The 18,155-nt window shown below is 38.6% G+C and overlaps 1 protein-coding gene across 1 annotated transcript; it reads right to left on the minus strand.

Moving 5' to 3' along the window:
* Positions 1–327: 327 nt before the first annotated feature.
* Positions 328–15,292, minus strand: LOC113920496 (40S ribosomal protein SA-like). Its single transcript, XM_035726836.1, has 2 exons — positions 15,027–15,292; positions 328–463 (listed from the first exon to the last, which is right to left on the minus strand). Exons 1-2 carry the CDS (start codon positions 15,290–15,292, stop codon positions 379–381), a joined length of 351 nt encoding a protein of 116 aa, XP_035582729.1. The 3' UTR covers positions 328–378.
* Between the last annotated feature and the right edge of the window lie 2,863 nt (positions 15,293–18,155).

Here is an 18,155-nt window from a genome sequence, read left to right on the forward strand (position 1 = left end):
TAAGACTTTTTATTGACTTCCTGAAATAACTTAACAGCGTTTATTCCCTTTATGCCATTAGCCAGTCTGATATCAATGGGAAATCACTTAACATTCTTATTTTAGTTACCTAATGCTGCATACCAAATTTCCCTAAAGCTTATTAGTTTAGAATTAAAGGCACACTTATGATTTAAATGGTTTCCATGCATGAAATCTCTGTATGTGACTTCGTTGGGTTCTTTGGCACATAGTCCCTCATAGTACTTCAATCAAGATGATTCCAGAGCTGAGTCACCTCAAAGTTCAAATGGGGAAAGATCCTCTACAAAGTTTACTCACGTGCTTTTGGCAGGATTCAGTTCCCCATGGATTGTTGGACTGGGGGCCCTCATTTTCTCACTGGCTGTTGGTCAGAGGCATCCTTCCATTCCCTGTGGCTTCTCCATAGGCCAGCTCACAATATGGTGGCTGCTTCATTAGACTGGGCCAGTAAGAAGAGCCAGGGGGAGAAAGAGAGGAGGACAGAGAGAGAGAGAAAGAAGTCGTTTTTTATAACCTAATCTCAGAAGTGACATTCCATTACTTCTGTTGTTTGCTATTTGAGGGGCAAATCTCTAGGTCCAGCCCATAGTCAAAAGGAGAGAATTACCCAAGGGTATGAATACCAGGAGGTGGGATCATTGGGGGCCATTTGGAGTTAGCCTGCTACAATTCTCTAAACTTCAGTTTTCAACCACTCAGATGATGGTAATAATGTTGAATCGACCTAATTCAGAGAACTGCAACATTAAAATGCTATTATAAATTAAAAATGTGAAGAGTGGTTTCTAAATGTAAGAAGACCATGGGAAACCTTCTGTCAAACAAAGAAGAAATTGTCAGATTGATCATATTTAAGGAAAAAAATCAGAATTAATCTTCAGCAAAAATTACTGTTTACTGAAAATGGTTAAGTCTGACTATACATTTTCCCCTCTATTATCTAAGCATCCAGCTTTTGGGAATCTACACTTTCTTCTCATCTCATTATAGTGTTGCACATTTAAAACAGACATACTTGCATTTTAAAAGAGCCTTTAGAAAGAGAAAGTAATCTTATGACAAAGGAAAGGTTCTCAGGCATCCACGAAAGTCTCTAATTTTGAAAGATCTCTTTCCTAGAAATCTTGAAAGTGAATGTTTACTCTGCTTACATACATATTAGAGCCCTTAGAAGTTATCTTTAAAATGTCTAGTTAACCTGGTTTAATCACCATTGTTTTGACTCTTACTGCTGCAAAAATTATTGCAACTGCAGTATGTCATTGTTCCAGTAGATGGCAAAAGCATACTATGCACCAAATTGAAATAACTAAAAACATGTATATTGAAGGCAAGAACAAATGGTCTCAACCTGTTTTAAAAATCTGCCTTTGTTGTGTTAGGGACACCATGAATGTAAAGGGAATTGTAGCATTCCATCACAGACACCTCTGATTCAGACAGGGTTTACAGAATATTCTACAGAAAAAACAACAACAACAAAAATAGTTCATAGAAACGAGTGCTCTCATGTAGAATTAAGTTACGCCTGTGTTAATCTTGTAGTCAATTCAATTAGGCTTTTTTTTCTTTTTTCTTTTTGGTTTTATTTTAATAAAACAGAGTGTGTTTTATATGGAAATGATTTTAATTAAAAGAAAAGGCATATGGCACTTTGTAATTATAAACCATGAAGATAAGTTGCTTAGATAGTGGTGTCCTGCAATGGGAGTTAAAAGACACAGAAAGACATAAGACATTTATATTCAATTGCTATTTTTCAGTTATATGATACCAGCATTTCCCAAAGAATGTACATATATTTGCACATATTGTAATTTAGAAAGCATGTATGCTTAACGATTTTGCTGCTATTCTTGCCTATTTATGTTCTTGCTAATTTGACAATACTGTAATTCAAACCGAGAATATTATGCAGTGATGTGACTGTAACTGCTGAGAAATAAGGATGGTGACATTTATATTCGTGCAACATAAACGTAAATTAGGCAAAATTCAGCTTTTTTTCCTGGCATTGATGCTATATAGAAAGGATGCACACAACAAATTTCAGCAAGGTAAATCTTAATTTTGTTTTCATTACATCAAATGAAAGGTATTCCCACTGAGGAAAAATTCCTATAATACATGTTGATAATAATGCCCAGTGCTCTGTTGCTTTATTTGTCCTTTTGGCCTCAGCTGAACATTATGTCCAGCTGTGCCTGTGAGGCACCCTATACTTGGTAGGGTGCTCCTCTTGGGGAAAAGCCACATCTAGCCCCCATAGGTATGAGGAAGTTTGCTGGCGATGCTTCGCAGTGGGAAGATGGGTAGGATTTTAGTTGGAGCTAGCTCAGGTTGTCAAATCTGAGAGCTGAAGCAGTATCATAAAGGGAAATGAATCCTGGGGTTTTTTGGAAAATTAGAGCAAGACTGGATGAGCTGAGAGATTGATTTGGGCAGTTCAGGAATTAGTGTTTGAATAGAGGCTGTATGGCTGGGTACTTTTTCAGTGTAGTGTTCCGGAAGACTTTCTGTTTAAAGGCACTAACTAAAAGAGCATTACATCGATGCCTTTAGGGATTGTCGATCTACAAAGTCCTCTCTGTTTCTTGAGTTTTGCTGATAACTGAGACCCAATTAGATTGTAAATGGGATTTGGATTACTTTTTGCTTGATACATTACCTTACATATGCTTATAGCAAGGCTTTGTTGGCATTTTTCTATCCACTGTAGACATCTTTCAGGACAACCCATTTGACCGGGCATTTTATTATCTTAAAGTATTTGGTTTTGAAATAACATTTTAGAGAATTTAATGTGTCTTCTGCATTAAGACAAATCTATTTTAGCACTAGTCTTTTTGGTACCTCATTGTTCCCCTTTCTTTCTCCGGAAGAAGTTGATTTCCCTTTATAGATTTTAACTTATGTTTTTTTTTTTTTTTAAAGATTTTATTTATTTATTTGACAGAGAAAGACACAGTGAGAGAGGGAACACAAGCAGAGGGAGTGGGAGAGGGAGAAGCAGGCTTCCCGTGGAGCGGGGAGCCTGATGTGGGGCTCGATCCCAGGACCATGGGATCATGACCTGAGCCAAAGGCAGATGCTTTAACGACTGAGCCATCCAGGCACCCCATTAACCTATGATTTTTATTTATCCGGCTTTTAATTCCACTGAGATTTTTTACTTAGAAAATAGTTTTATCAAGGTTTTCTTAATAACATAAAGTAAGAATACCCATCCATTCCTTTTTTATATGCATATTTTCCTCTATTCTAGATACTGTATTAAATCAATTTCACAAATGCATAAGTGTATATCATAACACAAATTAGCTTAAAATAATATATCTTGAGAATGAGTATCTTGAAAAATTCGGCAAAAGGAAAAATCAGGTTTGAAGACCTGATGACCTGGTAGTGAAAATGGTATTAGAAATCTTACCTATATGGCTTTCACATCTGACATTATTAGAAAAGACAGCAGTAGCATTAATTTTGATTTACCAAATTTGATATGGAAGAAAGTGTTAAGGTCTCTATCCACGTCAATTTCAATGAAATATTTATAATTTGTTTTCTTTGTTGAAGACAGCATTTAGGCAGAGAAGCTCTTTGATGCTTGTTTCTGTGTCTTGCCTTCAATCTAACTGTGAATACTTTTTTACCTTGTTTTTTAGAGCTTCTGACAACAGGGTTCTGATACTGGTTCTTACTTCCATGTCCTTTCGTCCCTTTCGGTTTCTCTAGGGACATAATCACTTGGATATTTGACTTTTAAAAAGCTTTGGGTGACTTTTTTTTTTTTTAACTTACATATTTTCCACTTCTTTCTAATTCTCAGGGTTTTATGGTCTTGGCTCTGCTTTGTGTCAAAATATATGCTGTAAACCCATTTTACTTATGCCTTAGCTTCCTCCTATCTCAGAAATACAAATACTACCGACATGTAATTAAAAAACACGGTGTTATAGTCTTTTACCTTCATTTTTTTAAAGATTTATTTCCTTATTATTGGGGGGGGGCAGAGGGAGACAGAGAGAATCTGAAGCAGACTCCCCACTGAGTGCACAGCCTGAAAGAGGGCTCAATCTCATGATCCTAAGATCATGACCTGAGCTGAAATTGAGAGTCAGACACTTAACTAACTGAACCACCCTGGAGCCCCTACCTTCATTTGTTTCTAAAGGATTTACTGAAAGTCAGCCATCCATTATTTCTCTGGTGCTCATTTTAGCTTCTTTTTCAATTTCTGAATGCCAAGCTCCTCTTTCTTTATTTAAACAGAATTTTATTCAGTAATTTTAGGAATATTTACTGAATATCTACACTGTGAATATAGTAGTAAACAAAGTGGATAAAATCCCTATCTTCATCAAACTTCCAAGCTAAAAGAGAAGACAGACATTAATGACATAGTAAAAAGTAAGCTGAGATGTCTATGACAGCAGGACCTAGTCTCAAGGAAGGACCAAGGAAGGCAACTCTTCCAATTACTAGGGAAGCGTAACAAATTAACTTCACATTTAGTGCATCAAACAAGCATTATGTTCACAGATTCAGTGAGTCGAGCATTCAAATAGGACACAGTGTGATGACTGGTCTCACCCCTTTAATATCTGAAGACTCAACTGGAGAGCACAGAAGCTGGAATTATCTGAAGAACATTCGTTTGCATGTGTGGTACTCGATGCTGACTGTTGGCTAAGATCTTAGTTGGTATAGCTGGCCAGGACACCTAAATACAGCCTCTACATGTGCTTGGGCTTCATCAGAGCATTATGAATGAGTTCCAAAGGCAAGTGTTCCAAGAAAGAGCCAGGCAGAAGCTGCATCTCTTTCATGACTTAGTCCCAGAAGTCATATAGCACCACTGCTGCCATACTGGTTGGAGAAGTCACAAGCCAGCCAAGTTTAAAGAGGAGGGGAAATAGACTCCAGCTCTTGATGAACAAGGGACAAGCTTCTGGGAAAGCATACAAGATGATAATATTGCTGTGCTATATGGCCATTTTTGGGAAAAAATACAATCTAACACAGTGTCTTTGAGAAAGTACAATTTAAGTTGAAGCTGACTGAAAGGGAACGCATATGAAAAGGCATATAGTCAGAGGAAGCAGTCTGAGTAAAGATCAGAAGATAGAGCAACCATTTGGCTTAACTGAGAAAATGAGAGCCAGTTTGGCTAGATCACAGAGAGTGCAGAGCAGACTAGCAGGAGATAAAACTGGAGAGGTAAGGCTTTCTAGGGCTTAGTAAAGAGTTGAGACTAAGTAAGGCCTTATAGATCATGGTAAAAATTATGCAAACCTCATTGTAAAGCAATAGGACACCATGGACAGGTTACAATTTGGGAGCGACATGACTGGATTTGTAGTTATAGATATCCAGTCGGGTTGCTGGATTCAAGTGTGGGCAGTGGGGCCATTTAAGTGATGACTACAGTCCATCCAGGTCAGAGACAAACATGGCTGGATTGAACTAGGGCGGTGGTGGTAAAGATAGAGTCAGGTAGATAGATTTGAAATATAATTAGTTGGAAAGAGCAAGATTTGGGAAATGCTTTGGCTACAAAGGGTAAGAGGGTAATCAGATTTTGGACTGAAAATTATATATGGAAAGACTTGAGTACCAGGGATGGGTTTTGGGAGAGATGATTATAAGTTAAGTTGCAGGGATACTGAAGTGTTTCGAAAGCTACCTTGAGGTGTCCAGTGGTAAGTGGGTTGTATGGGCCTGGAGCTCAAGAGGGATGAAGTATGCATTTGTGAATCATCAGCATCTAGATGGTACCACATCCACGGACTGAATCAGAAGAGGGTATCAATAAAATGGGAGGCAGTTTCACAAAGTAGGTTACTTAAAGAATAAGCAGAATTTCATCAGACAGAAAAAGAAAAGTGGCTTGAGAAAAGGAATTTGACTTTTTAAAATTTTTTCTTTTTACTTTTCTTACATTTCAAACTCATTCAGGGTAGGGGTCATTTCATTACAGGATGGGACTGAGATATTATTAGCGGTAGAGTAGGTAGGATTTTGGAAATAGTTTAGCTGTAAAAGATCCCTTTGCTGGGACCATTTTCCATAGCACATGAGAAATTCATAGACATGAGGCTGGAAAATATTTGAGTTCATCAATAGTGAAGAATAACATTTGTAAATGGAAAGAAAGGCATAGGTGTTACATAGGTTTTATTTTATATGTTGTAAAAAAAGAAAGATGCTCTCCAGATAGTAAAAAAGTGAAACTGGTATTTAGCATGAGGGTGAATAATCAGAATTAGTTATACAAATTTGTGAGACTGTATTCTGAAGTTATGCTCAAGGAAACTGTGTAGATCAAAGAATTTTCTATGCTAGGGGATATTTGCTATATTCTGCAATATAGAAGGGTGGTTTTGAGAAGAGTGCATGCAGGCCTTTGAAGCCCCTTTCTATCCCTTTGAGTATGAATAGTTGGGAAGATAGGAAGGGTTAGAATGGTGTGTCTTTTAGTATCTATAGTGGTTGCTGTGCTTGGTCACATTGAACCAATGAGCTGGTGAAGCTGGTGTATCTTCACTTAAATCTAAAATAAACAAAGGGCTATCTAGGTGTCTCAAGAAGTATCTGCCTTACTTCTTAGTGAGTTAAGAACATCACAAATAAAGCTATTCTTCTATTAATAGGTGTTGTTTTCTAACTCTTGGCTTACCGCTTTCAAATAGCTCATTGTCTTAAAGAGAATGGGCATAATTATGAAAAACTTAGTGAAATGCTTTGAATCCCCAGAATCCCAGAATGTTGTGTTTTCTCAGCAAAGAGTGACTGAACAGTTTGGTAATAAGCATTATCTAATGTGAATGGGATTAATACTTTCCAACCTGTATCAGAGTAGGGAAATTCTGAAGATGGAACTTATTACTGAAGTATTTATTTATAAATTTCAGTAGTAGGCAATTGTAAATGGAAAGCTGACTTTCTATAGGGTTGATAACACTCGTTCCTTCATTTGATATATAGTAAATATCTACCACATGCTAAGGGTTCTGGTCTCTTGAGGTCTAAGAAATGAGCACAGTAATTTCCATTAAGGAGCACACAGTGAAAGAAAGGAGAAAGTCTGGAAAATGCCCTAAGGCAGTTTACAGTGTTATGGAGTAAAAGAATTGTTATCTAAATCAGAAACTTTTCCTGATGCCCCCAGTCTAAAAGGAAGCTGAACTGAATTCTGCACAAGACAATAGGTAATACTATCCCTAGCATGTAATATGTGTGCTGAAAGTAGCACAAGATCGGTTTCCCCATAGACCTAATTTTCCCTGCTGGATTCTACACTGTGCCATGTATTGTGCTTAGTGCCTGAATGTGATTTATCATCAGTGGTTCTCAAAACCATTAGTATCTGAATCACCAGAGGACTCCTTCAAGCAGAGTCCTGGGTTCTGGACCGGGGCCTGAGAATTTGCATTTGAACCATTTCTTAGCTAATGCTGATGCTGATGCTGATGCTGCTGGTCCTGGGAACTACACTTTGAAAACTGCTGTAGTAGATTTATCCTTGTCCCCAGTGAGTCTACAGTTACAGGTAAGGGAGACAGGTAAGTAAGCAGATACTAAAAATACAGTGTAGTAAAGGGATACTTGAGCTGAGATTGCTTAGAATCATCAACAGATTCATGTAAAATGGAGACTTAATGATTTGCCATTAAGGCAAAGTGAAGTAAACATTTGATGTAATAATTAAGATACTGTGTCCCCAAAGCCCAACAGCAGAACCCTTTTTCTTGAGGAAGAAAAAGTGACAATGCCTCCTTGATTGCTTGTCTGTGCTGATTGGTTTCACCAGTTAAGTGCTTCCTTTTACAATTCACCTTGTCTTTGTCGATTTAACCCCACATCATTTGGGAACTATATTTCTCTCCAATGTCATCAGATAAATAGTGGCTGTGTTTGTGTTTCTCGACAGCCATATAAAAGTGCATTTATAAGTTTGGGTTGCATCATTCATGTAGAGTTGCAAATATAATGAATTATGTCAGAGCCTAAATAAAAGTCCTTTCCTTTTTCTTCTTTTTTTTTTTTTGGCAAGGTTTATCTTCTGACTCAATTTAAGCACTATCAACTGAGAGATTATCTTATACAATGAGAGGAACAGAAAAACCCTAAACTTTTGAAAATAGATTTTGTTAGTACAAAGTAACTGAATAGTCTGTAATCGTTCTACTTGTGAATTGTCAGAGGGGAAAAAGTTATTTCTTTCGAATTTCACTTTAATGAGAGATTAAAGAGCAGTTTCAAAAACTGTAGGTGTTTCCCTCAGATGTCAGATATTTACAACTGTCCCAAAGTAGAGAACAATGCTTGCTAAAAGTATACTTTGGAGACTAATAAATGCTGCTTCTGCCTCCTCTATCTTCTGAACTGCTTTAATATAAGTTTCTTGTTACCTCAACTCTTCGCCTCCTAGTTCCTGTCCCTTTGCTTTCAGCCACACCCTTCTCATAGGAAAAAGAGGAGTTTCTTGCCAGTTAATATCTCAGGACTATTTATGAGGTCTAATCCCGTATTCTTCTCACCTTACTTTCCTCTTCTATACCCCATGCTTTGACCTACTTTTCCAGATAATGTCACTTAACCTTCCCTGTGATTTTGTTCTCTTCTCTAGGACTCCATGGTACAGAACACAGGATTCCTAACTCTGATTGATTTCTTTTTTTTTTTAAAGCACTTAACTCTATTTTTATTGGTAAACAATTTACTTGTAATATTTATAAGAAAACATACGTGAATTAATGAATTTTAACAAATGATGAGGCTTAAGTGTGTCCTCTTTGTAGCTATGCCAATTTTGTAATGTGAACCGGATTTGCTTTTTAAATGTCTTTTCCCTTAATCCTGGATCCATTTGACTCCCTGACTCCCTAAATCCCTGATTCTTCTGGGAATCTTTTACAGATATTTTCCCCACAGGACAAAATACCAAGTCTTCTCCCCTCATCGTGGAGTCACCCTCACTCTTGGCCCTTTCATCTTTCTCCTAATGACAATCCTATGTGCCTTTACACTAGTGCGAGCACTTTGTTTTTCATTCTCTGCTCTCAGCAGGGTCATCTTAGACTAGAGCAAATCTCTTCCTTACTAAAACTTTATTTATGGTCATAAGGAACACCTACATTAACCTTATATTCTGCATCCTAGTACCCCAAAATCTTCTTTCAGTGGTCTGACTTAAATCCCTCCAGGTTACAGTAAAGAAATTAATTAGATAAGTCCCCAGTGTACCCTACAGATAATATTCTAGCCCTTCTAGCCTCTTCCCGCTTTGCTTTCTCAAAACATCAGGCAAATTCATACCATTGAGAATCTCTGTCTTGCTGCTATATCCTAGGTACCAATTTCTATTCTAGACAGGGATCATTGATTGCAAGGAACTGAAACCTGTTGAAGATCACTTAAGCAAAAAGAGAAGTGTATTACAAAGGTTTGGATAAATAGAGTCAGACAGTATTTTGGGGACTGTCACTGGAAACAAGGCTTCTGTCTGGAACCTGGTTTGTTCTTTCAGTATCCTTTGGGCAAAATGGTCTCCTTTAGGCTTTTATTTTTAAGTGTGGTCTGTTTTGCTCTCCACAATTTTAACTTGGCTTTTGTTCTTTCACTTGGCTCCCCAGAGCTCACAGACTCCACATCTCTGCGCCTCTTTGATTACATTCAAGAGATGGATAGGAATTCCTGAACCATCTGTTGTCATTCATGGTAGGGCTGCACGAGAAAGTCTGTCACACTTTCACCTATTAAAAAGATTTCTTCACATTTATATATATGTGTGTGTATGTATTATATATATGTATATTTTTTATTTATTTATTTTTTTTGTCAGAGCCATCCCTACCAAATGGTTAGATTAGGTTAAGCCACTTTTAGAACAAATTAAACTAAAATGCTGCATGTAGGTATTATATGAAAATAAACTGTTTTAAAACTATCTCAAAAGTAGAACCATGAGGGGTGCCTGGGTGGCAGAGTCGGTTAAACTACCGACTCTTGGTTTCGGCTCAGGTCATGATCTCAGGTTCATGAGTACGAGCCCCGTGTCAGGCTCAGAGCTCAGCAGCAGAGTCTGCTTAATTTTCTCTTTCCCTCTGCCCCTCCCCCCTGCTCATGAGTGTGCACATTCTCTTCTCTCTATCTTTTTTTTTAAAGTAGAACCTTGATACGGTAAGTAAATATACATGTTTAATATACTCTGACAACTGCAGTTTCTCTTTTTATATCTAGAATGAATTCAAGTACTCAACTGAAGAAATCTATTAATAAAAAATGACAGAGATCTAAGTAAGTGCAGGGTATTTGTCAACCAAAATAATAACCAACGACTATCAACAAACTTACAGAAGGGAGAAAACTTTGTAGTAGCTGCTTTTTTTTTAAGATTTTATTTATTTACTTGACAGTGAGAGAGAGAGAGAGTACAAGTAGGGGGAGCAGGCTGAGGGAGAACAGGCTCCCTGCTGAGCAGGGAGTCCAAGCGGGGCTCCATCCCAGGACCCTGGGATCATGACCTGAGCCGAAGGCAGCCGCTTAACGACTGAGCCACCCAGGCGCCCCAACTAGCTGCTTTTTAAAGCAAGCTTGAAGTACAACTTGATTTGTGAAAAAGTCTTGCAAATGCTGTTTTCTGAGGTTGTGAAGGTGAAGGCCTCATGATGAGATTAGTGCCTTCATAAAAAAAGATACCAGAGAGCCCACTGGTTCTCTCTTTCCATGGGTGTGCACAAAGAAGTATTTATGTGAGAAGGCAGTGAAGACAGACATGCACAGGCCAAGTAGAGAGCGCTCATCATGTCCTGATTTGGCTAGCACTTTGATTTGGACTTTCTAGACTCCCGGACTGGGAGAAATAAATTTCTGTCATTTCAGCCACATAGTTAATGGAATTTTGCTATGGCAGCCTGAGCTGATTAAGATACTATCCATTTTACCTTTGGCAGCTCTTAACTTGCAGGGAATGCTCAAGTTAACCGCATTTGTGCATTCAACTGAAATAATTTGCAGAACAATAATCTATCCCTTAATCCAAATAGATTTGAATAAAAAACAGCATATAACAAGAAATACTTGATTTACTGTAGAGAGAAGAGCAAGGGAACTTTCTGGTACCTGGTGGGATGGGCCTAAATATAAAAGAAAGTGAAGTCAGCCAGGAATTTATTCCCTAAAGCCCAGTTATCTGGTTCTAAGGTCATGATCTATACATAGTAACCTTTGCTAAGGCTTGTTAGTTCAAAGGTTTCCAAATAAATCTTTCATATAAGATGTAGGTTTCACACTTGGACTTGTTATACTAAGGTTGGGATTGGCAAACATTTTCTGTAAAGGACCATACAGACGGTGCAGACTTTGGCAATCAATAAGCTCTACCCCCAGCTGCAGCCACAGACAATATGCAAATGAGTGGGTGTGGCCACGTTCCAATTAAATTTTCTTTAAAAACTAGTCACAGTCCATAGGTTTGGTTTAGCTTGCTGGCTATAGTTTGCTGACCTGCTGCCTCTTTTTTCCTTCCCCCTCAAGCCATCATGTCTCAATCTTAGGGTCTTAGGAAAGGGATGCATTCCTGGGTAAAAACTACTTTTTCATTGCCCTCTCACAAGGAAATGCAATACCTGATCAGTTACCTCACCAAATAGTTCCAGTCTATCCCAGGTGGCAGTAGGGCATGCTTTTCTTGTGGAAATGCTTGCTTCTTTCTTTCCAAATCCCTCAGAATACAGTCTGTCCACTGGGATAATTTCCACTATACTATTCACAGTTTGAGTAGAGATGGTTTGTTATAGCCACATATTGAATGCTTATATTTAATTACGTTTTCCCTCAATTATTTGGATTGAACTAACATTCTTCCTTCAAATTCAGGAATCAATTGTACATTGGATTTTTACTTTGTGGTAAACATTGTGAAAATAAATATGATACTGCTATTTTCTACGGATGCCTCATTAACCAGAATCTTCAGTAAAAGAGGTGTTCCTTATGAATGATTTCCCAATGACAAAAGCTCATTGTCTTAAGCACCAAGACTTTAGTTTATTAAAACAATTTTGAATTAAAGTTTGAAAAAAATTACACTTTCTTGTTATTTTAAACAGTCTACTGACCAGAACTGTACCCTTTTAATGTCTTAGAATTATGAAATGAATCAATTTTAATACAGTGAACTGTAATTCAGTTATACTTTTAGGAGATGGCGAACTATCTAAGGTATTTTCTTTTATACTAAATGACTCAAGAGAGCTATGCTTTTGAGCATGGCATGAGTTCTGCCACTCAAATCATTTGTCCCCCAGGCCGGCTCACCATGGCATTGTGCCCAACTTTGAATATATGGAAAGTTCTTGTGTCTGAAAAATAAACAAGCCCTATGAATCTATATATGTTAATGACTATGTCCCATTCAAAATCTCTGTGAAAGACTCAAAGAAGCAGTTTTATCACATTATTATCCGAGTGTGCTAAGAAGGTGAGTGAAAGACCTTTTCTTCCTTCAGAAGAAATCTTTTGGCAGTCATCCATACCTCTTTGGTGGGAGTCCACAATGCCAGTACCAGCTTCAGTTACAGTGGCTTTGAAGGCCCCTATACCAGTCTGCATGCCTGTGCCAGGACCAGCTCTACATTTCTGCATTTAGTACAGAGTGTCTTGACCCCGTGGAAGAACGAAGTGCAACATAACACTCGCGCCATGTTTCTTCTTAAGCAAGAAGAACGTAATGTGACAATAGTAGTAGCAGCAAATGCTATCATGAAGGTTCTGGGATTTGGAAGGCTTTGCAGAAGAAATTATCACTGAAACCACAGGAAGTGGGTAAACAGAATCACTGGCACAGCATGGTTGTAAAAGTACTGTGCCCCGAGGTACATGTGAGACAGATTTGGCTGACCCTTCTGGGAAAGTGTGCTAGAGGTCCCAGGTCCCAGGTACTATAATGAAAGATAGACTGTTAATACATGAAATTTTGGCTTTATTTTTACTTCCTAATTGGTGTTTCACTTGTGTTCAATGTTTTCCAGCACCAGTTTCCGAATCTGTAGAAAGGGATCAACAAATTTGCTCTATGTGTTTTTAATGAAGATTAAGTGAGGATTCACAAATGACTCAGTAGAGTCCATATGTAATTCTCAGTGCATGTCGTTCGTATGTAATCCAACTTTCTGCCTTTCATATTTGTTCCTTTCTTGAAGGTCCTTGTCCTGTAGTTACAAAAGGGAATCGGAACTTCTTCCTGAGTATATTTCCAGAGCTGCCCATTGGGTTGTTAATTCTCAGTGTGGTGGGTTCTTTTTCATCATGGAGCTTCCAGCCCCTCCAAGGGCTGCTGCACACTCAGTGCTCTAGACACAGGAAATTGCGTTCTCCCCCAAAGAGGCAAATCAAAGACATGAGTAGGCCACGTTTGCCTTTTCCACCTTGTCCTTTTAGTCATCTTCCCACCATTACCACAAAGGTAAGACAGACAGATAGGAATTTTCTTCTTGTCGAGCTGGAGTTATTAAAGTGGGATTACAACCATTAAAGGAAATTAAAAAAAAAAAAAACATGTTAAAGTAATTAAACAAAGAGGCCGTCAGACTGATGTGCTGTACTACCATGGCAATGTATGTAAACAACAACATCTAAACCTGTAAATGCCTCAAAATTATGAACTAGAACAACCAATCACAAACAACCAAATGGACTTGAAGCTATAGCCAATCAATAGTTTCCTTGCTTTATTTCTACCTTTCGTCTATAAAAGTCTCTCCCTTGCTGTTGGCGAGGAGCTCCTAAACACTTGTGGTTTGGCACTGCCTGGTTCGAACTGATCTTGATCAAATAAACTCTCAAAAATTTTAACATGCCTCAGCTTACCTTTTAACAATCATGACAATTATAAAAATATAAAACAAATGCATGTCAAATTTGATTTTTTAATCTCACTCATTAATTAAAGAAGACTCCAGTAAGATGTTATAATTATTTCAAAGGAAAATTTAAAGTGCCATACATATCCATGTTAATCATGAATACTGAAATGGATTTACAAATAGATGCAAAGCTTTTTTTTTTTTTTTAATGGGAGGGCAGAAGTGGTAGTGGGCAGGTAGAATAATCAGTTATCCTTCCTCAAGACAGAAGTTATTTGCATATATATGGACAAGACTCATTTGCACTGGTATCAGTAATCTAGTTACCTACACTTCACAGAGTTGTAAGTTGCTTTCTTTCTTTTGCATTTTTATGTGACTGTATACACCTGATGTACTAAACATCCATGTACAAGAGGCAGATATCTTCTCTGAGAGGTGTTAAGACTTATTCTTTCATGAATGCCCTCTAAGAAGAGTGAAACCAACAATTTGTATACGCATTCATGTATATTTGTGTATGTTTATATGTATATGTGTATATCTACCTATATATTTCGAAAAGCAAAGCATCGTCTTTGTCCATTGTTAACTTAATGGTAATAGCGGGGGCCACCAGGCAACAGTGGAGCACCAGAAGGTCCTGGATGCATTTGAAAACGATTACAGAGAGTGGGATATAGTTCTGGTGCGGAATATCACTCTGCAGGGGCAGGATATGGTCCTGGTGCAACACTGCCCAGTGGAACAGGTGGCGCTGCCCCTGGTGCTTCCGGAGTAGGAGGAACAGCACATGGCCCTGATGATGGGTATGGAGTATTGGGTTAGGGTTCTGCCCTCCCATTCCTGGTGCCCAAGGTTCAGAAGTCATGGCTCACCATGGACTTGAAGGACTGGCTGCAGCTGGCCGTGTGGGTATACCGCAGGGTCTCAAAAGCACTGGACGGGACAAATTCGGTGCAGGATATGGCTCTGTGAGACCAGAGACCGGCACAGTTGGGGCTGGATAAGGACTAGCAGGTACATGGACACACATTTTAGAAACTGCCTATTTTCTGTCAACCTTATTTCCAGTTTCTGTTCACAGTCTGTGGAAGAACAGCTTGAGATCACACTCAGTGTGGTTCTTACCCATTCGGTGGCCAGGTTTCAGCGGCCGGTGGCGTGCTCCCGTCCTCCGTAGGGAACCACTGACCACGCACGGAGGGCACCTGCGCTTCTTCAGACCCGTCTGTGACCTCGGGTTGAATAGCGGTAAACTTGGGGGCTAGAGCAGTCCACTCACCCTGAAATTCCCCCTTAGTCTCAGCCTTTTCAGCTGCCACTGGCTTTTCCTCTTCAACCCCCTCAGGAATTTGTCCGAAGTTGAGAGTGCGCTGGTGCTCATGGGAGATCATGCTGCGCAGGCGCAGAACTTCCCTGCGGCACCTACCCCGGGACCGCGGAGCGAGCGCCCTGGCTGCAGAGGAGCTCTGGCCGATTAAGACAGAGGACAGGCCCACTTAGAGCAGTGATGGGCAGGTGAACAAACCACGCCTCTGTCTTAGGAAACGCACAACAGCATCGTATCATCAGGTCGTCCTGAAGGGACGGAAACCCACTCTGCCATTGAACACACTGCTAATCATTTTGTTGCATTTAAAAGTCTTTCATAATTTATACCTAAACAACAAAGAAAATAGTTAAAACTGTGCATGAGATATGATTTTTTTCCGGATTAGAAAGCAAAATTACCTAAGAAATCATAGGCAAATTCCTAATTTTTATGCTGAGTCCTCTTTTTCCCTTTTCCTACTTCAATCTATCAAAGATCTTCCTACTTTTTTTTTTTTAAATGTAGATCCCTACCCATCGTTTATGGTGTTCAAAATTTAACCAGTGAATTTACTGAAGGATCCAATCTCCTCTTCCCATTACATTATTTCTCCAGGCAGTCATTCAAACTGGATTAATTCCATAAGCCTGTAGCCAAATCATTGATGCTGGCTGTAAACATCCCAAGGTCTGCGGAGCAGACCAGGGAGAGGGGCCACTGTGACCTGTGCCGTCTAGTCAATCGGGTCATTGTTGCTCTGGAACCACCTTCATCAACTTCAGCTTGTCGGTTTCTGTTCTCACATTTTCAGAGAGTAAAGATCAGAATTGTTGGACACATTCACACATATGTGCCAAGAATAAAACTAATTAACATAGACAGCAGGCTAAATCTATATTAAGGAGAAAAACAAATGTTTTCCAAACTGCTTCATAATTTTTCAAGGCACTAGCCTTTTCATAGAGTCAGTCAGTTACCTTATCACGTGTGATGGTGTTTAGCACTTTCTCTAATTGCTGTGGGTACTCTTTGAAGTATTCCGAGAATTAGAAAGGAAACACATACTTCTTTAGGGCTGTCTCCTTAGTTTCAAAACTGAAAGTTTGAAGTAATTGTTCTAGTAAGGACTCAATTAAGTTCTTAGCCAAGGGCCATTATTATAAACTCAGTGTCTCTCAGGGAAGAGGGGAAGAAGAAAGGTTAATGCTTTCATTTACAAATGCTTATGCACTTCCCTTTTACTGATTTAGTCTGGGAGAATAAATAATACCTCTTGTTGGAGCTGTATGTAAAATAGAAGTATGTAGACTCCAAGAGAAGTTCTAAGATAGAGGTTGGCAATGTTTTTCTGTACAGAGTCCGGTAGTGAATATTTTAGGTTCTGGAGTCACATGTTCTCTCTTGTAACCACTCAACCAGACCACTGCAGTGTGAAAACAGTCACAGACCATACGTACATAAATAGCCAATAAAATTTTATTTACAACAACAGGTGGTGGGCTAGATTTGGCTCATGGGCAATAGTTTTCTAACCCTTGGGTAAGAGAGTTTTTTTGTTGTTGTTTGGTTTTGACCAATGAAGTGGCTGGGTTTAGTATTTGTAATGAATATGTTTATCTATTTCGGCTATTCAGAGGAATTTTTTCCTTCTGTTTCAAGTAAGACATGATGGTATGTCAATATTATTTGGAAAAATGAGGATTTTTAATTAGAGAAAGACAAACCAATTATGAAATAATATGACAACATTGAATTAAACCTGTAAGTTGTTCACCACATAGTATTACAATATCAGCATCTTTGCCTTTAATGGATTTTCTTTTTTTTAAAGATTTATTTGTTAATTTGAGAGGGCAAGAATGAGAGAGAGAGAGAGAGTACATGAGAGGGGGGAGGGTTAGAGGGAGAAGCAGGCTCCTCGCTGAGCACGGAACCCGATGCGGGACTGGATCCCGGGACTCCAGGATTATGACCTGAGCTGAAGGCAGCGGCTTAACCAGCTGAGCCACCTAGGCGCCCCTGGATTTTATTGCTATTGTATGGTTTTGCCTGTGTTCATTTTACCTCTCCTGTATCACATTTTAATCTAGAGCCATTGATGTCTTAGAAATAAAGCTTTCACTGACAAGGTGTAGTCTAAAAGTTTTTGTGACTGTTGGGCACATATTGTGTGTGTGTAAATTTTTGTTATTCTCAAATTCCCTGTCTTGGGCTCCATCGACACATGAGGTTGAATCTACCTGCTTCTCTCTTCCTGGTGCTGAAAGCCTCAGAACCACTGTGCCCTGAGCTTAAAGGGAAGTCTGAGTCTGAAGTCTAGTATCAGATTAAAAGTCTTCTTTTAACCTGACTCCAAAAGACTTTTAAAAGATTCCTTCAGACACTATGGCATATGAGAAGATTAAAATGTAATGGAAAGGCATGAAATAAACAAGAGCACTTTCTTACCATCTTTGAGGAATCTGTTAGAAAATTCAAAGAAACTTCAAGTGAAATCTGAACCTGTATAATGCCTACCCCAAAGAATTTCCCAAGTCTTGGTAACTCTTCAAATGTACTTTAGATACCATGTAAGATATGAAAATGAGTTCTCCACAAAGAATTATAAAGCTCCCACCATACTTGACCAATGTATGTGCGTTAACACCTGCACTTACGAATATCTGAGGCCAGAGTGATGGGAATTCCAAATTCCACCCAATGTTCAAGATTTTCTTCTACAAAGAAATCTTCTCTCACAATTACAGTGCACATGAATATTTTTTTAATTTGGAGTTTAAACACATTTATTGTTTTTGTTTTTCATTTTGTTACTTATTTATATCTCATCATTTACAGGTATCTCCACTTTCTGCCCCTTAAATGTTGAAGTATCTTCAGACTCAACCCTAAATCTTTTTCTTTTTTGTAAGTATATCTCTTGCTGATTCTTCTGACCCCATGAT

This window comes from Zalophus californianus, chromosome 3 (assembly GCF_009762305.2).
Source record: "Zalophus californianus isolate mZalCal1 chromosome 3, mZalCal1.pri.v2, whole genome shotgun sequence".
Lineage (NCBI taxonomy): Eukaryota > Metazoa > Chordata > Mammalia > Carnivora > Otariidae > Zalophus > Zalophus californianus.

Bases quoted from the DNA above. Each gene is read 5' to 3' on its own strand.
- LOC113920496 (XM_035726836.1), bottom strand. From the start codon at position 15,292: ATGATCTCCCATGAGCACCAGCGCACTCTCAACTTCGGACAAATTCCT. The intron at 464-15,026 runs GTAAGAACCACA...TTACTGGCCCAG, and splicing joins GAAACCTGGCCACCGAATGG to TCTAATGAAGCAGCCACCAT.